Source organism: Labeo rohita, chromosome 10 (genome assembly GCF_022985175.1).
Source record: "Labeo rohita strain BAU-BD-2019 chromosome 10, IGBB_LRoh.1.0, whole genome shotgun sequence".
Classification (NCBI taxonomy): Eukaryota; Metazoa; Chordata; class Actinopteri; order Cypriniformes; family Cyprinidae; genus Labeo; species Labeo rohita.
Window position 1 is genome coordinate 27,759,199 of NC_066878.1, and position 17,823 is coordinate 27,777,021.

Genomic DNA, 17,823 nt, shown 5'->3' on the forward strand with positions numbered 1-17,823 from the left:
AATGACCTTATAAAGAGCTAAATTTCTGCCATGTTCCTGAAAACGAAGTTAGATTTGGTTCCAGCATCTGCACTTTAAAACAAAAGCGCGAAACTAATTTCAGAGGCGCATGAGGAAGATACCATAGTATTCTCTGTGGACAGTGATGCAAATAGCGACCGTTAGGTAAACAGAGACTGAGGGGGTAAATAGTTCTGTCTCTTTAAGTTGGTGTCAAAGCCGATTAGCGCTGATCTCGGTCGTGATTCTGTTGTACCGTCTGTTCACTGGATCTATTTTTGTTTTACGTCGCTGCGTGCAGTGTAGACATATTATCTATTGATATTTGATGACTCTTTCACTTTCTAAAGTGTATTTTCGCTTGTTTTGTTACCCGCGCACTCCTAGGATATCGCTGTGCGTAATTACGCGTCATTCGCGTCTGGAATCTCCTTTACGCACAGCATCAGCGCTTTCGGCTAGACTTTAGATCATCATCTCTGGCTGCTGTGTGTGAGGAGGAGGAGGAGGAGGAGGATGATGATAATGGGTTCAGTGTGACAACCAAGGCTGTAAGATGCAGAAAAGCGTGCGTTATAATGAAGGGCACGCGCTCTATCTGTCCATGGTGGCGCGTAAAGAGGGAATCAAACGCGGGTACTTGAGTAAAAAAGCCGCAGAAAACAACCGCTGGAACGAGAAGTACTTCGCGCTTTACCAGAATGTGCTGTTTTACTTTGAGAACGAGCAGAGCACCAGACCATCGGGGATTTATTTGCTGGAGGGATGCACCTGCGAGAGGATTCCGGCTCCCAAAGTGTCCACCGTTGGGAAGGAGAGTTCAGATAAACAGCAGGTATGATGAGCTGACCTCATATTCACTCCACATCTCATCTGTGATCTACTAATTACTCTCACTTAGATCAAACCCGCAGTTCAGGTTTAAACGTGCAGTTTGGAGGAAGTTGGTTTTTACACAAACCACGTGTTTGTGTCTGTTTATAAGTGTGTGTCATATTGAACACAGTACAGTGGGGCTAGTTGTCACAGTTTTTACTCTGCTGAACGTTTCTCAGTCTAGGTTTGTTTTTTAAAAACAGCTTCTGTATAGACACAATGTGTGAAATATTTTTGTTTTCTGGATGAAATTCAACATTTCATTAAAAAAAGAAGTTTGTGTGGTTTAACAAATATTACTTTAATTTAATTTAATTAATTTTAGTTTGAAGCATTATTCTTTATGTATCTTTATTTATTTATTTATTTATTTATTTATCTCTCAGACTTTTTCAGAGTTTTTTTTTAATTATTATTATTATTTTCTGCTTTCATTTTAATTTCAAAGATTTAGCATTCTGTGTTTTTGTCATTTTTATTAGTTACTATTTTTTCAGATATGATTTTTTTAAATTAATTTTTTATTTCAGTTTTAGTTTTCTTGGCAATTTGTGGAAATAAAATGTTTGTTTTTTGTTTTCTTTTCTTTTTAAATAAAATATAAAAAAGCATAATCCAACTTAAAAAGAACGTTTTGTTTTTCAAGTAAAAATCTTTTAATGTTTTTTTTTTTTTTTATGGGCGATATATAATAACCCTAGTATCAAGGATTTATAAAGTTTATAAAACGTCCTAATTTAAAAAAAAAAAAAAAAAATATATATATATATATATATATATATATACATCATTTATATATATATATATATATATATATATATATATATATATTTATTTCCTACAAGATTTGTAAAACCAACATACTAAACTACTGCTCTAGTTCCTCTAATTCGTAGTTACTAAAAAATATTGTACCGTATGACAACTTTTTCTTGTGGCAACTAGCCCTGGTGTTTTCTGTGTATTGCTGTAAAGATGTTAAAACTAACAATAACAGCCATATATTGCAATCAAACATGACAGCAATTACATTATAGGATATTATTGGTACACCGGCGTTGACTTCAAAGTTTATTTTACAAATGCAAATTTTTACAATTTTTTTTAGGTCTCTGACTTATTTAATAGGTTAGACTTGTGATCTTTATTATTCACTGTCTGGTTTATCAAGAAAAATAATTAAATGACTTATGTTTGCGTATCAGCCTCAAAATTAGCTTGGCTCTTAAACAGAAGTTTTTTTTCTGCTTGTGTTTCTGTAAATATTGCATATTTGTGCATTTGATCTTGTGTAACAGTCACCATGCTTTTTCAGTACTCACAAAAAAGTCTTAGAAATTTTTGGGTCAGGATGTTTGGAAAACAATATTAGAAGCAGGTTTGCTCATAAACGGACATGCGGTGTGGTCAGTGCTCATGTTAAGCAGCGTCTTGCAGATTATGCACTCATCTTCTGCATATGAAGCAGATATATTCTGATCCCCGGCCGTTTGCTTGGACCACACGAGACTTGAAAGCCCCTCATCAGCACGATGGCACTCAGGCCGACACGTTTCGTCTAGATTAAGGCCTGTTGTCCGTTCGTGGTCCTAAGCCTGAATTTCCTAATGTGCCGATGAGCAAAATCTGCCTGTGTTTTGTAGTTTGCAGTGATTTATTTATTAATTTTTTTTTTTTCAAATTGCCTAAATTTACCATCTAAAATAATAGGGGTAAAATGTATTTATTTAAAACTTAGTTTGTTTATTTAAAAGTATTAATTTATACAGCATGGTAGTGTTTGTTGTATATTGCTGTTATACAACAAATTATACAGTATATTTTTACCGTTAAGAAAATTAACAATTTTTAAAATGTCATAAAGTCATATATTTAAAAAAGTGTTTTCAAATGTTTTAATATATTTACTGACATATCGCTTGATGCTCATATAAAAGTACAATTAAACTTTATTGGGAGCACTACTTGTGTACAACGCACATTTCGTAATATTAAGCCTAAAATGTGTTTTAATGTCTCCATTGATGAGGACTGTATGATCTTTGAATAATATCAGTTTTAAAATCCAATATTTTTAAAGTGTACCTGAAGTATACTTGTTTTTAACTATGTATACTTTAGTATATCTTTAGTTGGACTTCAGCATTATCTCTGCACAAAAGTGCATTAAGTACAGGATTAGTTGGTCCAATTTATCAGATTTTAAATATACCACTTTAGCTTACCAAAAGTACAATTGCAAGATATTTTTTATTAAATACAGTACATAAATATGTAAATGTATTTGTAGTGTAATTAGCATGAAATAAATGTATTTCAAATGCACTATTTATTTTTCACAAGGGTTGTAACGATAATTTTGTGGCAAAATATACTTACATTCTTTAACAAAGCACTGTTAAAGGTCCACTTCCAGAACAACAGAAATTTACAGATAATGTACTCACCCCCTTGTCATCCAAGATGTTCATGTCTTTTTAATTTTTTTCTTGACATTAAAAAGTATATAAATTGCATTATTTTAATGAAAATAACCAGTCGTTTCGCTAGATAAGTCGATAATCGTTTCGCTGTGATCGTTTACGACCGCATTTGTGATCGTTTGAAGCTGCATTTAAACTGTATTTTGGAAGTTCAAAATCAGGGCTCCATATCAGTCCATTATATGGAGAAAAATCCAGAAATGTTTTCCTCAAAAAACATAATTTCTTTATGGCTGAAGAGAGAAAGACATGAACATCTTGGATGACAAGGGGTGTGTACATTATCTGTCAATTTTTGATCTTCTGGAAGTGGACTTCTCCTTTAAGATGCAATTTGTATATGTATATGTATATGTATGTGTATATAGTTTTCCCAATTGTTCATAGGCCTAAGCCTGAGTTTCGTGATGTCCTTTTTTTTTCTTTCTTTTTTTTTTTTTTAAAGTAACCCTCAATGACCCAAATTAGAATTTTAATAAATTTAAAAACATTTTTTTAATGCAAAAAAATAAATGCTATATATATATATAGCAATGTATAATATATTTAATATATAAAAATATATTTAAAAACACACGTGTGTGTGTGTGTGTGTGTGTTTTAAATGCAAAAAAAAGAGATTTATAATTTATTTTATTTTATTTTTCATTAAAAAAAAAAAAAACTGTATTAATGTATAATTCTTTCCAATTGAAGCCATCCCCCTGAGGAGAGGTTTTGTCAGATTTAGCTAAGTAAACCCACACACAATCTCTTCTGTTATGTTATAGCAGATGTTGCTGCCCCCTACACACACACACACACACACACACACACACACTTCTCTGAGATTAAGAGCCGTCGGCTCTGGCCAGCAGTGTGCTGTCAATCTGAGACACGTTCTTTGCACGGCTTGTGTGTGTTTGTGTCTGTGTGTGCATGCAAACTGTGAAACTTTTGAAGTGTAACATGCCCCTTTTATTTTTTAATGATTTTTTATTTTTTAATAATTTTTTTATAAATGTTTTTGAAAGAAGTCTCTTCTGCTCACCAAGGCTGCATTTATTTGATCAAAAATACAGTAAAAATTGGGAAATATTATTCTAATTAAAAAAAAAAAAAACAGTTTTTTTATGTGAAAATATTTTAAGGTGTAATTTATTTCTGTGATTCAAAGCTGCATTTCAGCATCATTACACCAGTCTTCAGTGTCACATGATCCTTCAGAAATCATTCTAATATGCTGATTTGCTGCTCAGGAAACATTTCTGATAATTATCAATACTGAAAACAGTTGTGCTGCTTGCTGTTGTGTGGAAACTGTGATTTACACTATCGTAAGATAAAAGTATAAAAAAACGTTAATATATACAGTAAGTTTATTGAGCAAGGATACATTAATTTGATCAAAAGTTACAGTAAAGACATTTATAATGTTACTAAAAAGATTTCAATTTCAGATAAATGCTGTTCTTTCAAATGACATTTTTATATTTGAATATATTTTCAAACAGTTATTTTAAATATCCCACAGTATTACTGTTTTTATGGTATTTTTCATCAAATAAATGCAGCCTTGGTGAACAGACAAACCTTTTTTCAAAAACATTAAAACATCCTAATTAAATACACACAGTATTTAAAAGTAAAAACTCGTTTCCACCACTAAAAAAAAAAAAAAACTTGCAATTGCGAGTTTGCATCTTGCAATTCTGACCATTTTTCTCATTCCATGACACAAACTCACAATTCTGACCTTTTTTTCCCAGAATTGAGAGATATGAACTTGCAATTGTGAGTTATAAAGTCAAAATTGTGCGATATAAACTTGCAGTTCTGAAAAATAAATTGAAGGGTGATTTTTCTCAGAACTGCGAATTTATAATGCAATTCTGAAAAAAGATAATATTGCAAGTTTATTATCTCACCTTTTTCGTTTTTGTTTTTTACTTATTTAACTTTTAAACATTGGAGCATTAGAGTATATCTGTATGTTTTATATATTTTAAGTTACTATTTACATTAATGTAAGTAGTATAATGTACTGATTTTATGATGTTAATTGCATTAATTGCAAATAAATAAATAAATAATTTAATTAATTAATTGAAATGAAAATAAGCCTGTTTCTGCCACTGAATAAAAAATAAAAAAAACAATTGAATTTTTTTTTTTTTTTTTTTTTTTTGGCAATTGAGATCTTGCAATTTTTGATGATACAAACCTGCAATTTTGACTTTATAACATGCATCTCACAACATCTTTATAACATCTCACAATTTGTTTTTTTTACTTATTTAAGTACTTATTTTACTTATTTTTTTTTTTTATAAAACATTTTAATTATTACAAACTTTTGACCAATTCTTTTCAATGTTTTATCATTGCACACTGCATCTTCTCTAAAAGAGTCTGCCTAAATTTGGTATTACTGTTAGAAATATTGCTGTATGTTGAAGTTGAGCCTGTTTGCTCATAGCAAATGCATCAAACAGCGTGAAGCACCAGAAAGCTTCAAAGTACTTCAACAGCGTTTAAAAACAAATGCTCATTGCGCTTTGATTTCTGGGCCAACTCAATTAAACAAGCTTTTGTGATGTGCAAACTAACCTGTGTATTTATAAAGCAGTCATTTATTGATAGAACAAATATCTTCTGCATGAAATGCCTGCTTTGGTTTAGAATAAAATTATAATTAATTATGCTAATGTTTTTAATGTGATGTAATAGTTTGGCAGTTTTTTATATAAGCTAATTCAGTTGGAGCTATTGTGATGCAAAGTGCTCATAACTGTATTATCCGACTGGCCGATATTTACTCTCGCTCCAGTTTCGGCCGTGCAGCGGTCGATTCATCTCCCTCTTTGAACGTGCATGATAAAGATTCAGATGCAAATGAAACATGCTTGACACAACCACCAGTGTGCCTGTGACTTGCGTTACCATGGAAATCAGGTTTGATGTCATGTTGAAGTGCCACTGTATTATTCTGCTCGCAGCACTTACACATCAGGGGCTTTCTACTGCATCAGACTTTGAGTTCTGTTCTCTTTAAAGTCAACATTAAAATTAAAGCTTAGCCTATTTTATTTTTAGACCGCTCGCTATCTTGAAATATTGCAAATGATGCGGTAAAGTCAGTCTGCTTGCATATATATATATATGTGTTTTTATATATATATATATATATATATATATATATATATATATATATATATATATATATATATATATATAAAGTGGGAAAAAAATATCTATATATGTGTGTGTGTGTATATATATATTATATATATATTATATATATATATATATATATAATATATATATATACACACACACACATATATAGATATTTTTTTCCCACTTTTTTGCACACCATAACACATTTTTTCAAGATTCTTTGAATAAAAAATTCCAAAGAACAGCGTTGAATTAAAATAGAAATCTTTTTTTATGTTTCTTACTCACCTTTCATCAATTTACATTGCTAAAAAAGGTATTTATTAAAAACGTTTTTAACTTTTAAACACTGGAGCATTAGAGTGCAATATTAACTCGCAAAAAAAAGAGTTAAAGTTGCAAGTTTATATCTCACTATCTCACTTTTGTTAATTTTTATTTTTTTATTATTATTATTTTTTTTGTTACTTTTTTTACTTTTAAACATCAGAGCATTAGTGTATATCTGAAAGTTTTATATATTTTAAGTTATATTTTTAAAATATATTTTTAGTTAATTTAATATGCATTTTAATCACTGGAAGTCTAGTTTTATTTTGTATATTTTACATTAATGTAGGTAGTATAATGTACTGATTTTATGATGTTAATTAATTGCAAATAAATAAATAAATTCACAATTCTGAATTTTTTTTTTTTTTTTTTTTTGCAAAATTCTGACTTTTTTCCCCTCAGAATTGCATGATACAAACCCACAATTTTGACTTTATTACATGCAATTGCTAGTTTATATCTCACGATTCTGAATTAATAACTCACAACTGAGTTATAAAGTCAGAATTGTAAGATATAAATTTGCATTCCTGAAAAATAAAGTGAATGGTGATTTTTTTTTTTTTTTTTTTTTTTTTCAGAATTGTGAATTTATTATGCAATTCTGACCAAAAAGTTTGTATTGCTAGTGTATATCTCATGTTTTATTTTTATTTTATTTTTTTTTAACTTATTTAACTTTTAAACATCGGAGCATTAGAGTATATCTGAATGTTTTATATATTTGAAGTTATTTTTAAAATATATTTTTTGTTACCGTACTTTAATATGCATTTTAATTACTGGAATTCTAGTTTTATTTTGTATATTTTACATTAATGTAAGTAGTTTAATCTGCTGATTTTATGAGTTTAATTGCATTAAATGCAAAAAAAAAAAAAAAAAAAAAAAAAACTTATGTAAAAAAGATTGGAAAAAAAAAAGTTCTGGATACTTATGCTTTGTAACTATAAATTCCCAATGGAAAAAGTTAATTTTAAAATCTGTTTTTTAATAATATGAATTTTAAAAATGTTTTAAAAAAAATAAATGTTTTTCCCAATGGATAAAGTCTATTCCTGACCTTTAAAAAAAAGTATTTTAAATTTTTAGGTTTTAAATTTAAACTTTTTAAAGTTTTTTTTTTTTTTTTTATTTATTTTTTTTTTTTTGTATAAATATCAAATGTTAAACTGCATTCCGAATGCTATTGCATGTTGATTTTATCATAATTTCTCAATTCTTACAGATGTAGTCCCTCTAAAAGAAGCGTTTCCCATGATTCTTGCTGTTTCCAGCTCTGCTGACCGTAAACGGGCCGTACACATGTGCAACACAGCGCTGGGTTCCCATCTAAGAATAGTAGCCCTTCTGGCAGCATGTTTTTCTCAGACGCGGTTATTTGAATGAAAGTCTACAGTGCATGACTTGGGAAGGACAATCTGTGTGCATTTATGTGCGTGACCCAAGAAAACACTCATATATGGCTGCAAGCAAAAATTATGCAGATGAGTCTGATGTGAATTCTGACCCGTCAATGAGCTTTGTTATTATAACCCGCATACATACAGCTGATTTTAACAGCATTCAGTGGGAGATGATAGTTCTGTGGGTCGGTGAAAGTGAAACAGAATGCGATGTATTTGTAGGCCGGTCGTGTCTATTGTTATCTCTCGGTTTAAACGAGGCCTAAGGCTCAGGACAGCGCATTAAAGACAGAGGAGAAGCTCTGCTGGTTACATAACCACACACACTCACATATACACACACACACACACACACACCAGTCGTGCATCACGAGAACACAAACGAGCCCTTAAGCCCACGTCCTATAAAACACACTCACAGTTTTCTGGCTCTTTCGCTCCATCACTTATTTGAGGGTGAACCTGTCAAAAACATGTCCAGGTCATATTTCTATTCATAATCGAGGGAATATACATAAGAAAATCCTGTACCTAATTTGGTGTTCCCTGTCAAAAATGACTGGCTTTTTAAAAATAGCTTGTAAATTTTTCATAAGTTAATGAGAGTTAAAGAAAACAATGCTTATTTTTTGAAAAACAAACTGTTTTCTCTTCCAGACATGATTTATTTATATTTTTCACTTTGTGTGTTGGCAATGCACCTAGTGTTTTATTATATCATCTTCTTTTGATTGCCTGTTTCACATGCCGCTTCGTGATTCAGGGCGAAATTACTCAGTAACACGTCTACTGTCATTTCCATTTAATGAGTGCATGCAAGTTCATGTTAGTGGCCGCTGGAAGCATCTGTTTTTAGGTCAGGACTGTTTTAATGTGGCTCACCGTGGGCCTGCTGAATGCTGATTTGTGGCCTACACTCTCTCATCTTTTTCAGTATTACTTCCTGGTGATTTTCGGCCACGATGGGCAGAAACCTCTGGAGCTGCGGACAGAAGAGGATGCTGATTGTAATGAGTGGGTGGAGGCCATTCAACAGGCCAGGTACAATAAAAAGAAAAAACACTCAACGTCCTTGGAGAACATAATGCAGTTTTGCCAAGCTGGTTAGCATGTCGTGTAACAACCTTTCAGTAGGAAAAAAAATCACTTGTTTCTTGGAGTCTCCTGCTTCGCAGATATTTCTCGTAAGAAAAAACACCTCGGCAACTAAAACTATAAAAAAAAAACATTTCCATTTCTTACTTGGTATAACCATTTACTTGTTAAAAATTAAAATATATAGAAATTAAAATATAGATGGAAATCTGTGTCTGTCACTAAATACATTTTTTTTTAAAAAAGGTAATTGTGACTTTTTATCTTACAATTCTGACTTTTTTCTCACAGTTGCAAGTTTACATCTTGCAGTTCTTACTATTTTTCTCAGAATTGCATGATACAAACTCGCAATTCTGACTTTTTTCTCACAATTGTGAATTATAAAGTCACATTTGTGCGATATAAACTTGCAATCCTGAGAACATGGTCTTCCCCCCCCCACCCCCCCCGCCTCAAAATTGGACTTTATAATTTACATAATTTTGATCTTATTTCTCAATTCTGAGAAAAAGTCAGAATTGCACGATATAAACTCGCACTTGCAAGGAGTAGTTAGAGTAGTTAGAGTAGTTAGTAATAGTTTTCATCTCGCAATTCTGACTATATTTTTCGTAACTGAGTTTATATCACAATTCTGAGAAAAAGTCAGAATTGTGGCTTTATATCTCACAATTTCGACTTTATAACTTGCAGCTGCAAGTTTATATCCCGCAATTCTGAGACAAAAAGTCAGAATTGCACATTTGCATCATGCCATTCTGAGGAAAAAAATGTCAGAATTGTGAGCTGCAAACTTGCAATTGCAACAAAAAAAGTCAGAGTTGCGAGATAAAAAAAAAAACGCAATTCTGAGAAATAATGTGAATGGTGACATTTTTCTCAGAATTACAAGTTTAAATTTTGCAATTCTGACTTTATAACATGCAATTGTGAGTTAAGTCAGAATTGTGAGATATAAAGTAGCAATACTGAGAATGTTTATGTCCCTCAAAATTGGACTTTATAACTCGCAGCTGCGAGTTTAGATCTCACAATTCTGAGATAAAATGTCCCTGTTGTGAGAAAAAAGTCAGAATTGTGAGATAAAAGGTTGGTATATCAAGATACACTGACCAAAATTATAAATGCAACACTTTTGTTTTTGCCCCGTTTTTCATGAGCTGAACTCAAAGATCTAAGACTTTTTCTATGTACACAAAAGGCCTATTTCTCTCAAATATTGTTCACAAATCTGTCTAAATCTGTGTTAGTGAGCACTTCTCCTTTGCCGAGATAATCCATCCACCTCACAGGTGTGGCATATCAAGATGCTGATTAGAAAGCATTACTATTGCACAAGTGTGTCTTAGGCTGGCCACAATAAAAGGACACTCTAAAAAGTGCACAATGCCACAGATGTCGCAAGTTTTAAGGGGGCGTGCAGTTGGCATGTTGACTGCAGGAATGTCCACCAGAGCTGTTGCTTGTGAACTGAATGTTCATTTCTCTACCATAAGCCGTCTCCAAAGGTGTTTCAGAGAATTTGGCAGTACATCCAACCGGCCTCACAACCGCAGACCACGTGTAACCACACCAGCCCAGGACCTCCACATCCAGCATCTTCACCTCCAAGATCGTCTGAGACCAGCCACCCAGACAGTTGCTGCAACAATCGGTTTGCATAACCAAAGAATTTCTGCACGAATTGTCAGAAACCATCTCGGGGAATCTCATCTGCATGCTCGTCGTCCTCATAGCGGTCTCGACCTGACTGCAGTTCGTCGTCGTAACCGACTTGACTGGGCAAATGCTCACATTCAGTTGCGTCTGGCACTTTGCAGAGGTGTTCTCTTCACGGATGAATCCCGATTTTCACTGTACAAGGCAGATGGCAGACAGCGTGTATGGCATTGTGTGGGTGAGCGGTTTGCTGATGTTTTGGATCGAGTGGCCCCTGGTGGCGGTGGGGTTATGGTATGGGCAGGAATATGTTACGGACAACACAGGTGCATTTGAATGCACAGAGATACCGTGATGAGATCCCAGTGGTCCCGTGATAAGGCCCATTGTTGTGCCATTCATCCATGACCATCACCTCATGTTGCAGCATGATAATGCACGGCCCCATGTTGCAAGGATCTGTACACAATTCTTGGAAGCTGAAAACATCTCAGTTCTTGCATAGCCAGCATATTCACCGGACACGTCACCCATTGAGCATGTTTGGGATGCTCTGGATCGGCGTATACGACAGCGTGTTCCAGTTCCTGCCAATATCCAGCAACTTCGCACAGCCACTGAAGAGGAGTGGACCAACATTCCACAGGCCACAATCAGCAACCTGATCAACTCTATGTGAAGGAGATGTGTTGCACTGTGTGAGGCAAATGGTGGTCACACCAGATACTGACTGGCTTTTGCCCCCCCCCCCCAATACAGTAAAACTGCACTTTTTAGAGTGTCCTTTTATTGTGGCCAGCCTAAGGCACACCTGTGCAATAATCATGCTGTCTAATCAGTGTCTTGATATGCCACACCTGTGAGGTGGATGGATTATCTCGGCAAAGGAGAAGTGCTTAATAACACAGATTTAGACAGATTTGTGAACAATATTTGAGAGAAATAGGCCTTTTGTGTACATAGAAAAAGTCTTAGATCTTTGAGTTCAGCTCATGAAAAATGGGGGCAAAAACAAAAGTGTTGCATTTATAATTTTGGTCAGTGTAGATTTATTTTATTTCAGCTAATTTATCAGTTTTGTTTAGTTTAACTTCAAGTACTAAATAACTAAATCTAAAACCATTTCAAAAACATTTCCTTTATTTGAAATGATCGTTAACTGAAAGAAAACATAAAGAAGAGTGACACTTTACAATAAGGTTCATTAGTTAACATTTGTTAACTGCTCAAGTTAACATGATCTAAGAATGAACAATTCTTTTACAGCATTTATTAATTTTAGTTAATATTAATTTCAGCGCTTACTAATGCATTATTAAAATCACAAGTTGTGTTTGTTAACATTAGTTAATGCACTGTGAACTAACACGAACGAACAATGAACAACTGTATTTTTATTAACTAACATTAACAAAGATTAATAAATAGTGTAATAAATGTATTGTTCATTCATGTTGGTTATTAACTAATCGTAAAAAATGAAAAGTAAAAAGTCTTGATATGAAACAATTGAACCAGATGATCTGAGCTGCTATACACATTAATTTATAGCACTATATTCCTATTGTATGTCAAAAATGGTCTAATTTGTCTATGTTTTTATTCCTCCAAATAAATTTTAGACAAAGTTAGTGCTTAAATTATAGATAACCTAAGAACTTTGTTTTTGTCTGGACTGTGTTTCAAACCAAACCAATACCATACAGACTAATAGATATTATATAGAAATTATGCATGCTATTGTAGCTCTTCTTTTATAAGTTTTAAACTTGATGACATTTGCACTTTGTCTTTTGCACAGTTCCCCATTTGTGCATTATACAAAGGGGTCCAAACATCTAAAACTTCTGAAAATGCTTTTCTTTGCAATATTTTTATGTGTAATATATTCTTTTTGAAAAAGTCGTGCTGTGTTTTAACATTTACGTCACAGTTTTGCATGTGGTTCGTAGATCAGGACCTCAGTGGTGCCTTTACTAAACTGGCTTTAACTAAAAGCTCCATAATAGCAGCATGTAGTTTTGCTGGATTTGATGTGAGGTAAGAAAAACAAACAAGATTTTATCTGTCAGTGTCTTACTCTACATCATTGTTGAATTCCAGGTCAGTTATGATGGTGGAGAAAATAATGCAGAATGTAAATGAAACAGTGCAACTCACCATATAGGCACGCATAGTTATTAACTTTTTAAGTGAAACATTTGTCAGTTCAATTAAATGCAGTATTCCACTGCATGTTCATCTACAGTAACTTGTACTTGGTAAAATCTAGTCAAATTAGACAGATGCTACACGGGCAGGTGATGAGACATGCTCTCTTCTTTAAAAACCATATACACAATATAAACTACATAAGAAAATACGACCCATACTACATTAAATAGGCTTTTGTGTGGCTCATTGATTATTTAGCCCTCAGGTTTTCTCTTTGTAAATGTTTTTGACCAGCTTTGTTTTTCTGCTGTCACTGGCAGTTATTCAGACCTCATCATCGAGCGGGAAGTTCTCATGCAGAAATACATCCATCTGGTGCAGATTATGGAGACAGAAAAAGTGGCGGCAAATCAGCTGCGTACACAACTGGAAGATCAGGATACAGAGATTGAGAGACTAAAGGCAGAGGTCAGTTCACCTTCATTAGTTCTATTCAGGGTTGCCGGATCCCAGAAAAATTTACACTCAATAACTCACCCATAAGGCCCAATGTTCAGTCAGTCACAGTTGAAACTTGGGGGGGGGAATTATATATGTATATGTATATACACACACACACACACACACACACACATATCTCTCTCTCTCTCTCTCTCTCTCTATATATATATATAGATAGATAGATAGATATATAGATATAGATATACATATACATATACATATACACACACACATATACATATATATACATACATATACACACACACACATATATATATGTGTGTGTATATGTATATGTATATCTATCTATCTATCTATCTATCTATATATATATATATATAAATAAATAATAAAAATTTACACACACACATATATATTATAATTTTTTTTTTTATTTTAGAATTTTTTTAAAAGCACTTGGCATGATAAATTCCTTAAAATATGATATAAATATTAATAACAGTGTCACAACATGATATACTGACTTCCATAAAACTTTTTGCCTTAAAACGGATATTGTCTGTTCACTTTGTCTTTTCACTATATCTTGCAATTTTGTTTTGTTTTTTCTGCCACAGAAAAAAAAATGTAATTGCAACTTTTTTTCTCACAATTTTTTTGTCTCACAGTTCGGACTTGTGAAATATAAACTCAATATTGCAAGAAAAGACAGTCAGAATTGTCAGACAAAAAATTGCATTTACCGTTCTAATTTTTTATTTATTTATTTATTTATTTTTAGTATTTCTTATTATTCCCTGAATAAAATTCTGGCTTAATAATATATATATATATTTATTTTATTATTATTGTTTTTGTTGTTGCTGTTTTTGCATTTGTTTCAGCCAGAATTTTATTTTATTTTATTTTTTATTAAAAGAATACAGCTAACTAACAATAAAACAAGAAAAAAAAACATTATAATAATATAAAATAAAATAAAAATAAAATAAAACACATGACTTTTGAACATTTTAAATTATCATTTTTTGCAAATAAACTCTTCAAATTATTATCTTCATACATTAAATAAAAATACACTGATCTTGTATTTTTTAAACAGTCAATACACTTAACTTGCTCTTTCAGCAGTCCTTAGGTTGCCAGGTATTCAGCAGTAAAGGATCAATACACAGTAGTAAAACAGGGTCAAATTTAACTTTTTTTTTTTTTCAAAGGTAGTCAAAAAAAAAAAAAAAAAAATTAATAGCATTTTCAAAATTGCCCAAATTGTGAAGGAAAAACCCTGGCAACACTGCTTCATGTGTATTATCTGTGTTATCTGTGTTATAGATTATCGTTCTGAATAAAACAAAAGAGCGAATGTTGCCCTATCAATCCAATCAAGAGGAAGAAGATCCAGATATCAAGAAAATCAAGAAGGTATATGATTGCCTACATGTGGATTGTCATATATTTGTTTACACATTTTTGCTATTTTTGCTACGTCTAGCACAAGTGCAGTCATTTGGGCGTCTCCGTTGGGTGTTTTCTCGCAGGTGCAAAGCTTCATGCGTGGTTGGCTGTGCAGAAGGAAGTGGAAGATCATCGTGCAGGACTACATCTGCTCTCCTCACGCCGAGAGCATGAGAAAGAGAAACCAGATCGTCTTCAACATGGTGGAGGCCGAGACGGAGTACGTGCTCCAGCTCTCCATCCTGGTCAACTGCTTCCTGCGGCCGCTCAGGATGGCGGCCAGCTCCAAAAAACCCCCCATTAGTCATGATGATGTCAGCAGCATCTTCCTCAATAGGTATATTTAGTATTCTAATGGTCAAGAAAAAAGCGTGTGAGAGAAACAAAAAATAGAATTTTGAGATATAAAAAATTCCAATTACTTTTTCTTTTTTTTTGGCTCTCAGAAAAATTTCCAGTCCAAAACCCATCCAAAAGGAATGAAAACTAGCCTATTTTTTTCCAGCGCCCAATCACAGTCAAATTTTATTTGCATGATTTTATCTAGACTAGCTAATATGTAGTATTTGCATATTATTAATTATTTATTTTATACCTTTTAAGTTACAGAATCTTTTTTTAATATATATTCTGTCCTTTGTCACTCTTTTGTTAATTTTAATTTCACAATGTAACTCGCAAATGTGATATATAAACTTACAATTGTGAGAAAACAGTCAGAACTGTGGAATAAAAAGTCACAATTACCTTTTTTATTCCTTTTTACTTTACTTATGAATAACTTTTAGTTTTTCATTTCAGAAAACAACCTTTATACACTATTTCAAATTCTTTTTCAATTTTGGCAGGCCATTAACCAACAAAAAAATAACTTTTACTCTAACACCATCAATAAATGTTTAAAATATGCAAGTATCGTCTGATTAAAAAATGCAACTATGTCCTTTTTTTTTTTTTTTTTTTTTTTTTTTTTTTTTTTTAAGTATAATATGTTTTTCAGAAATTAATGCACAATGCATTTCTCTATTTTGTTGTTTCTTTGTGTGAAAGTGAGACGATAATGTTTCTCCATGAGATATTCCATCAAGGTCTGAAGGCTCGAATAGCCAACTGGCCAACATTAGTTTTAGGTGAGTTTGTTTAAGCTGCGTTTTATTTTATTTTATTTTATTTTATTTTATTTTATTTTATTTTATTTTATTTTATTTTATTTTATTTTATTTTATTTTATTTTATGGCACACAGTCCTTCATAGTACAACATGCAGTGCAATGGAATTTTGACTATCCACATATAAAATAAAAATGAACAGAAGTATAATTCTGTCTCCTAATAATTTTTTTTTTTTTTTTTTTTTTTTTAAATTTTATTTTATGGCACACAGCCCTTGATAATACAACATGCAGTGCAATGGAATTTTGACTATCCACATATAGAATAAAAATGAACATAAGTATAGTTCTGTCACCTCATAATTTTTATTTTATTTTATTTTATTTTATTTACAACATGCAGTGCAATGGTTTTTAGACTCGCCACATATAGAATGAAAATAAACATAAGAATAATTCTCTCATCTTATAATTTAAACAAATCAGAATACAAAATATATTAATAATTTTGCTGAGACAAATGTGTGATTTGACTTCCTTCCATGCTAACGACCACTTAGATATCATAATTTTGTCTGACAATGCTTTTATAAACATGATGCAATTGTCTGAAAACCGATCTGTCACGTTTCAGCGGATCTCTTCGACATCTTGCTGCCGATGCTGAACATTTATCAGGAGTTTGTGCGAAACCATCAGTACAGTTTGCAGGTTCTGGCGAACTGTAAACAGAACCGGGACTTTGACAAGCTTCTGAAGCAGTATGAAGCAAACGCCGCCTGCGAGGGCCGAATGCTGGAAACCTTCCTCACCTACCCCATGTTTCAGGTGAACAGCTGACCTCTGACCTCTGAATAAAAGATAGCAGCGCTAGCATTCTGCATACTTCATTTCATTTTACTGTGGTAGATTGTGTAAAAATTAGTAATTCTGTATTTTATTGTTATCATTAGATCCCACGATACATCATCACCCTTCACGAGCTCCTCGCCCACACGCCTCACGAACATGTGGAGCGTAAGAGTCTCGAATTTGCCAAATCCAAACTTGAGGAACTGTCCAAGTGAGTGAAAAATGCTTAGAAATAAAGGTTCTTCATGTGAAGAACCATTCTGGAACGTTTAGGGCTCTTAAGTTGCTGTATGGTTCATTGCAGATTAAAATGCTTTTATAGGTTCTTCGGATCAGTATTTTGTCTATAAAACACCAGAACATATAATTAAAAATTGTTCATGGCATTCTTCTATTGCTTAAGACTGTGAAAACATGTTATAATTGGAACCTTTATTTTGAAGAGATTCTAAATGTTATTTTTTTTGTTATCTGCTTATATCAGTTTGGATCAAAATAATAAAAAAAATTAAATAAATAAAAAATGTAAAAAAAATAAATAAAATAATAATAATAATAATAATAATAATAATAATTTATAATTAATATAAAAATAAGTTTTCTGAACATAAAAATACTACTTTGTTTATTTTAAAATAAAAATATTGATTAATTTAAATTTAATTTTGTCATTATGTGTGTGTGTGTATATATATTATTATAGATTTTGTTTATTTTAAAAGAATGTATTTATTTTAAATAAATGTGTATCATTTATTTTAATTAATTACTTAT

General features: G+C 32.1%; 1 protein-coding gene across 2 annotated transcripts in view; it reads left to right on the forward strand.

Annotated features, from left to right (window-relative positions):
• The first annotated feature begins 206 nt into the window (after nt 1-206).
• rasgrf2a (Ras protein-specific guanine nucleotide-releasing factor 2a) overlaps nt 207-17,823 on the forward strand; it is a 39,354-nt gene continuing 21,737 nt past the window's right edge. For both annotated transcript variants that reach the window (XM_051121016.1, XM_051121017.1), the window contains exons 1-8: nt 207-835; nt 9,192-9,298; nt 13,489-13,636; nt 14,963-15,052; nt 15,169-15,422; nt 16,136-16,215; nt 16,832-17,025; nt 17,151-17,260. In XM_051121016.1, coding sequence (XP_050976973.1) covers nt 557-835; nt 9,192-9,298; nt 13,489-13,636; nt 14,963-15,052; nt 15,169-15,422; nt 16,136-16,215; nt 16,832-17,025; nt 17,151-17,260 — 1,262 coding nt within the window. In that variant the 5' untranslated portion in view covers nt 207-556. The remainder of the gene's footprint in view (nt 836-9,191; nt 9,299-13,488; nt 13,637-14,962; nt 15,053-15,168; nt 15,423-16,135; nt 16,216-16,831; nt 17,026-17,150; nt 17,261-17,823) is intronic.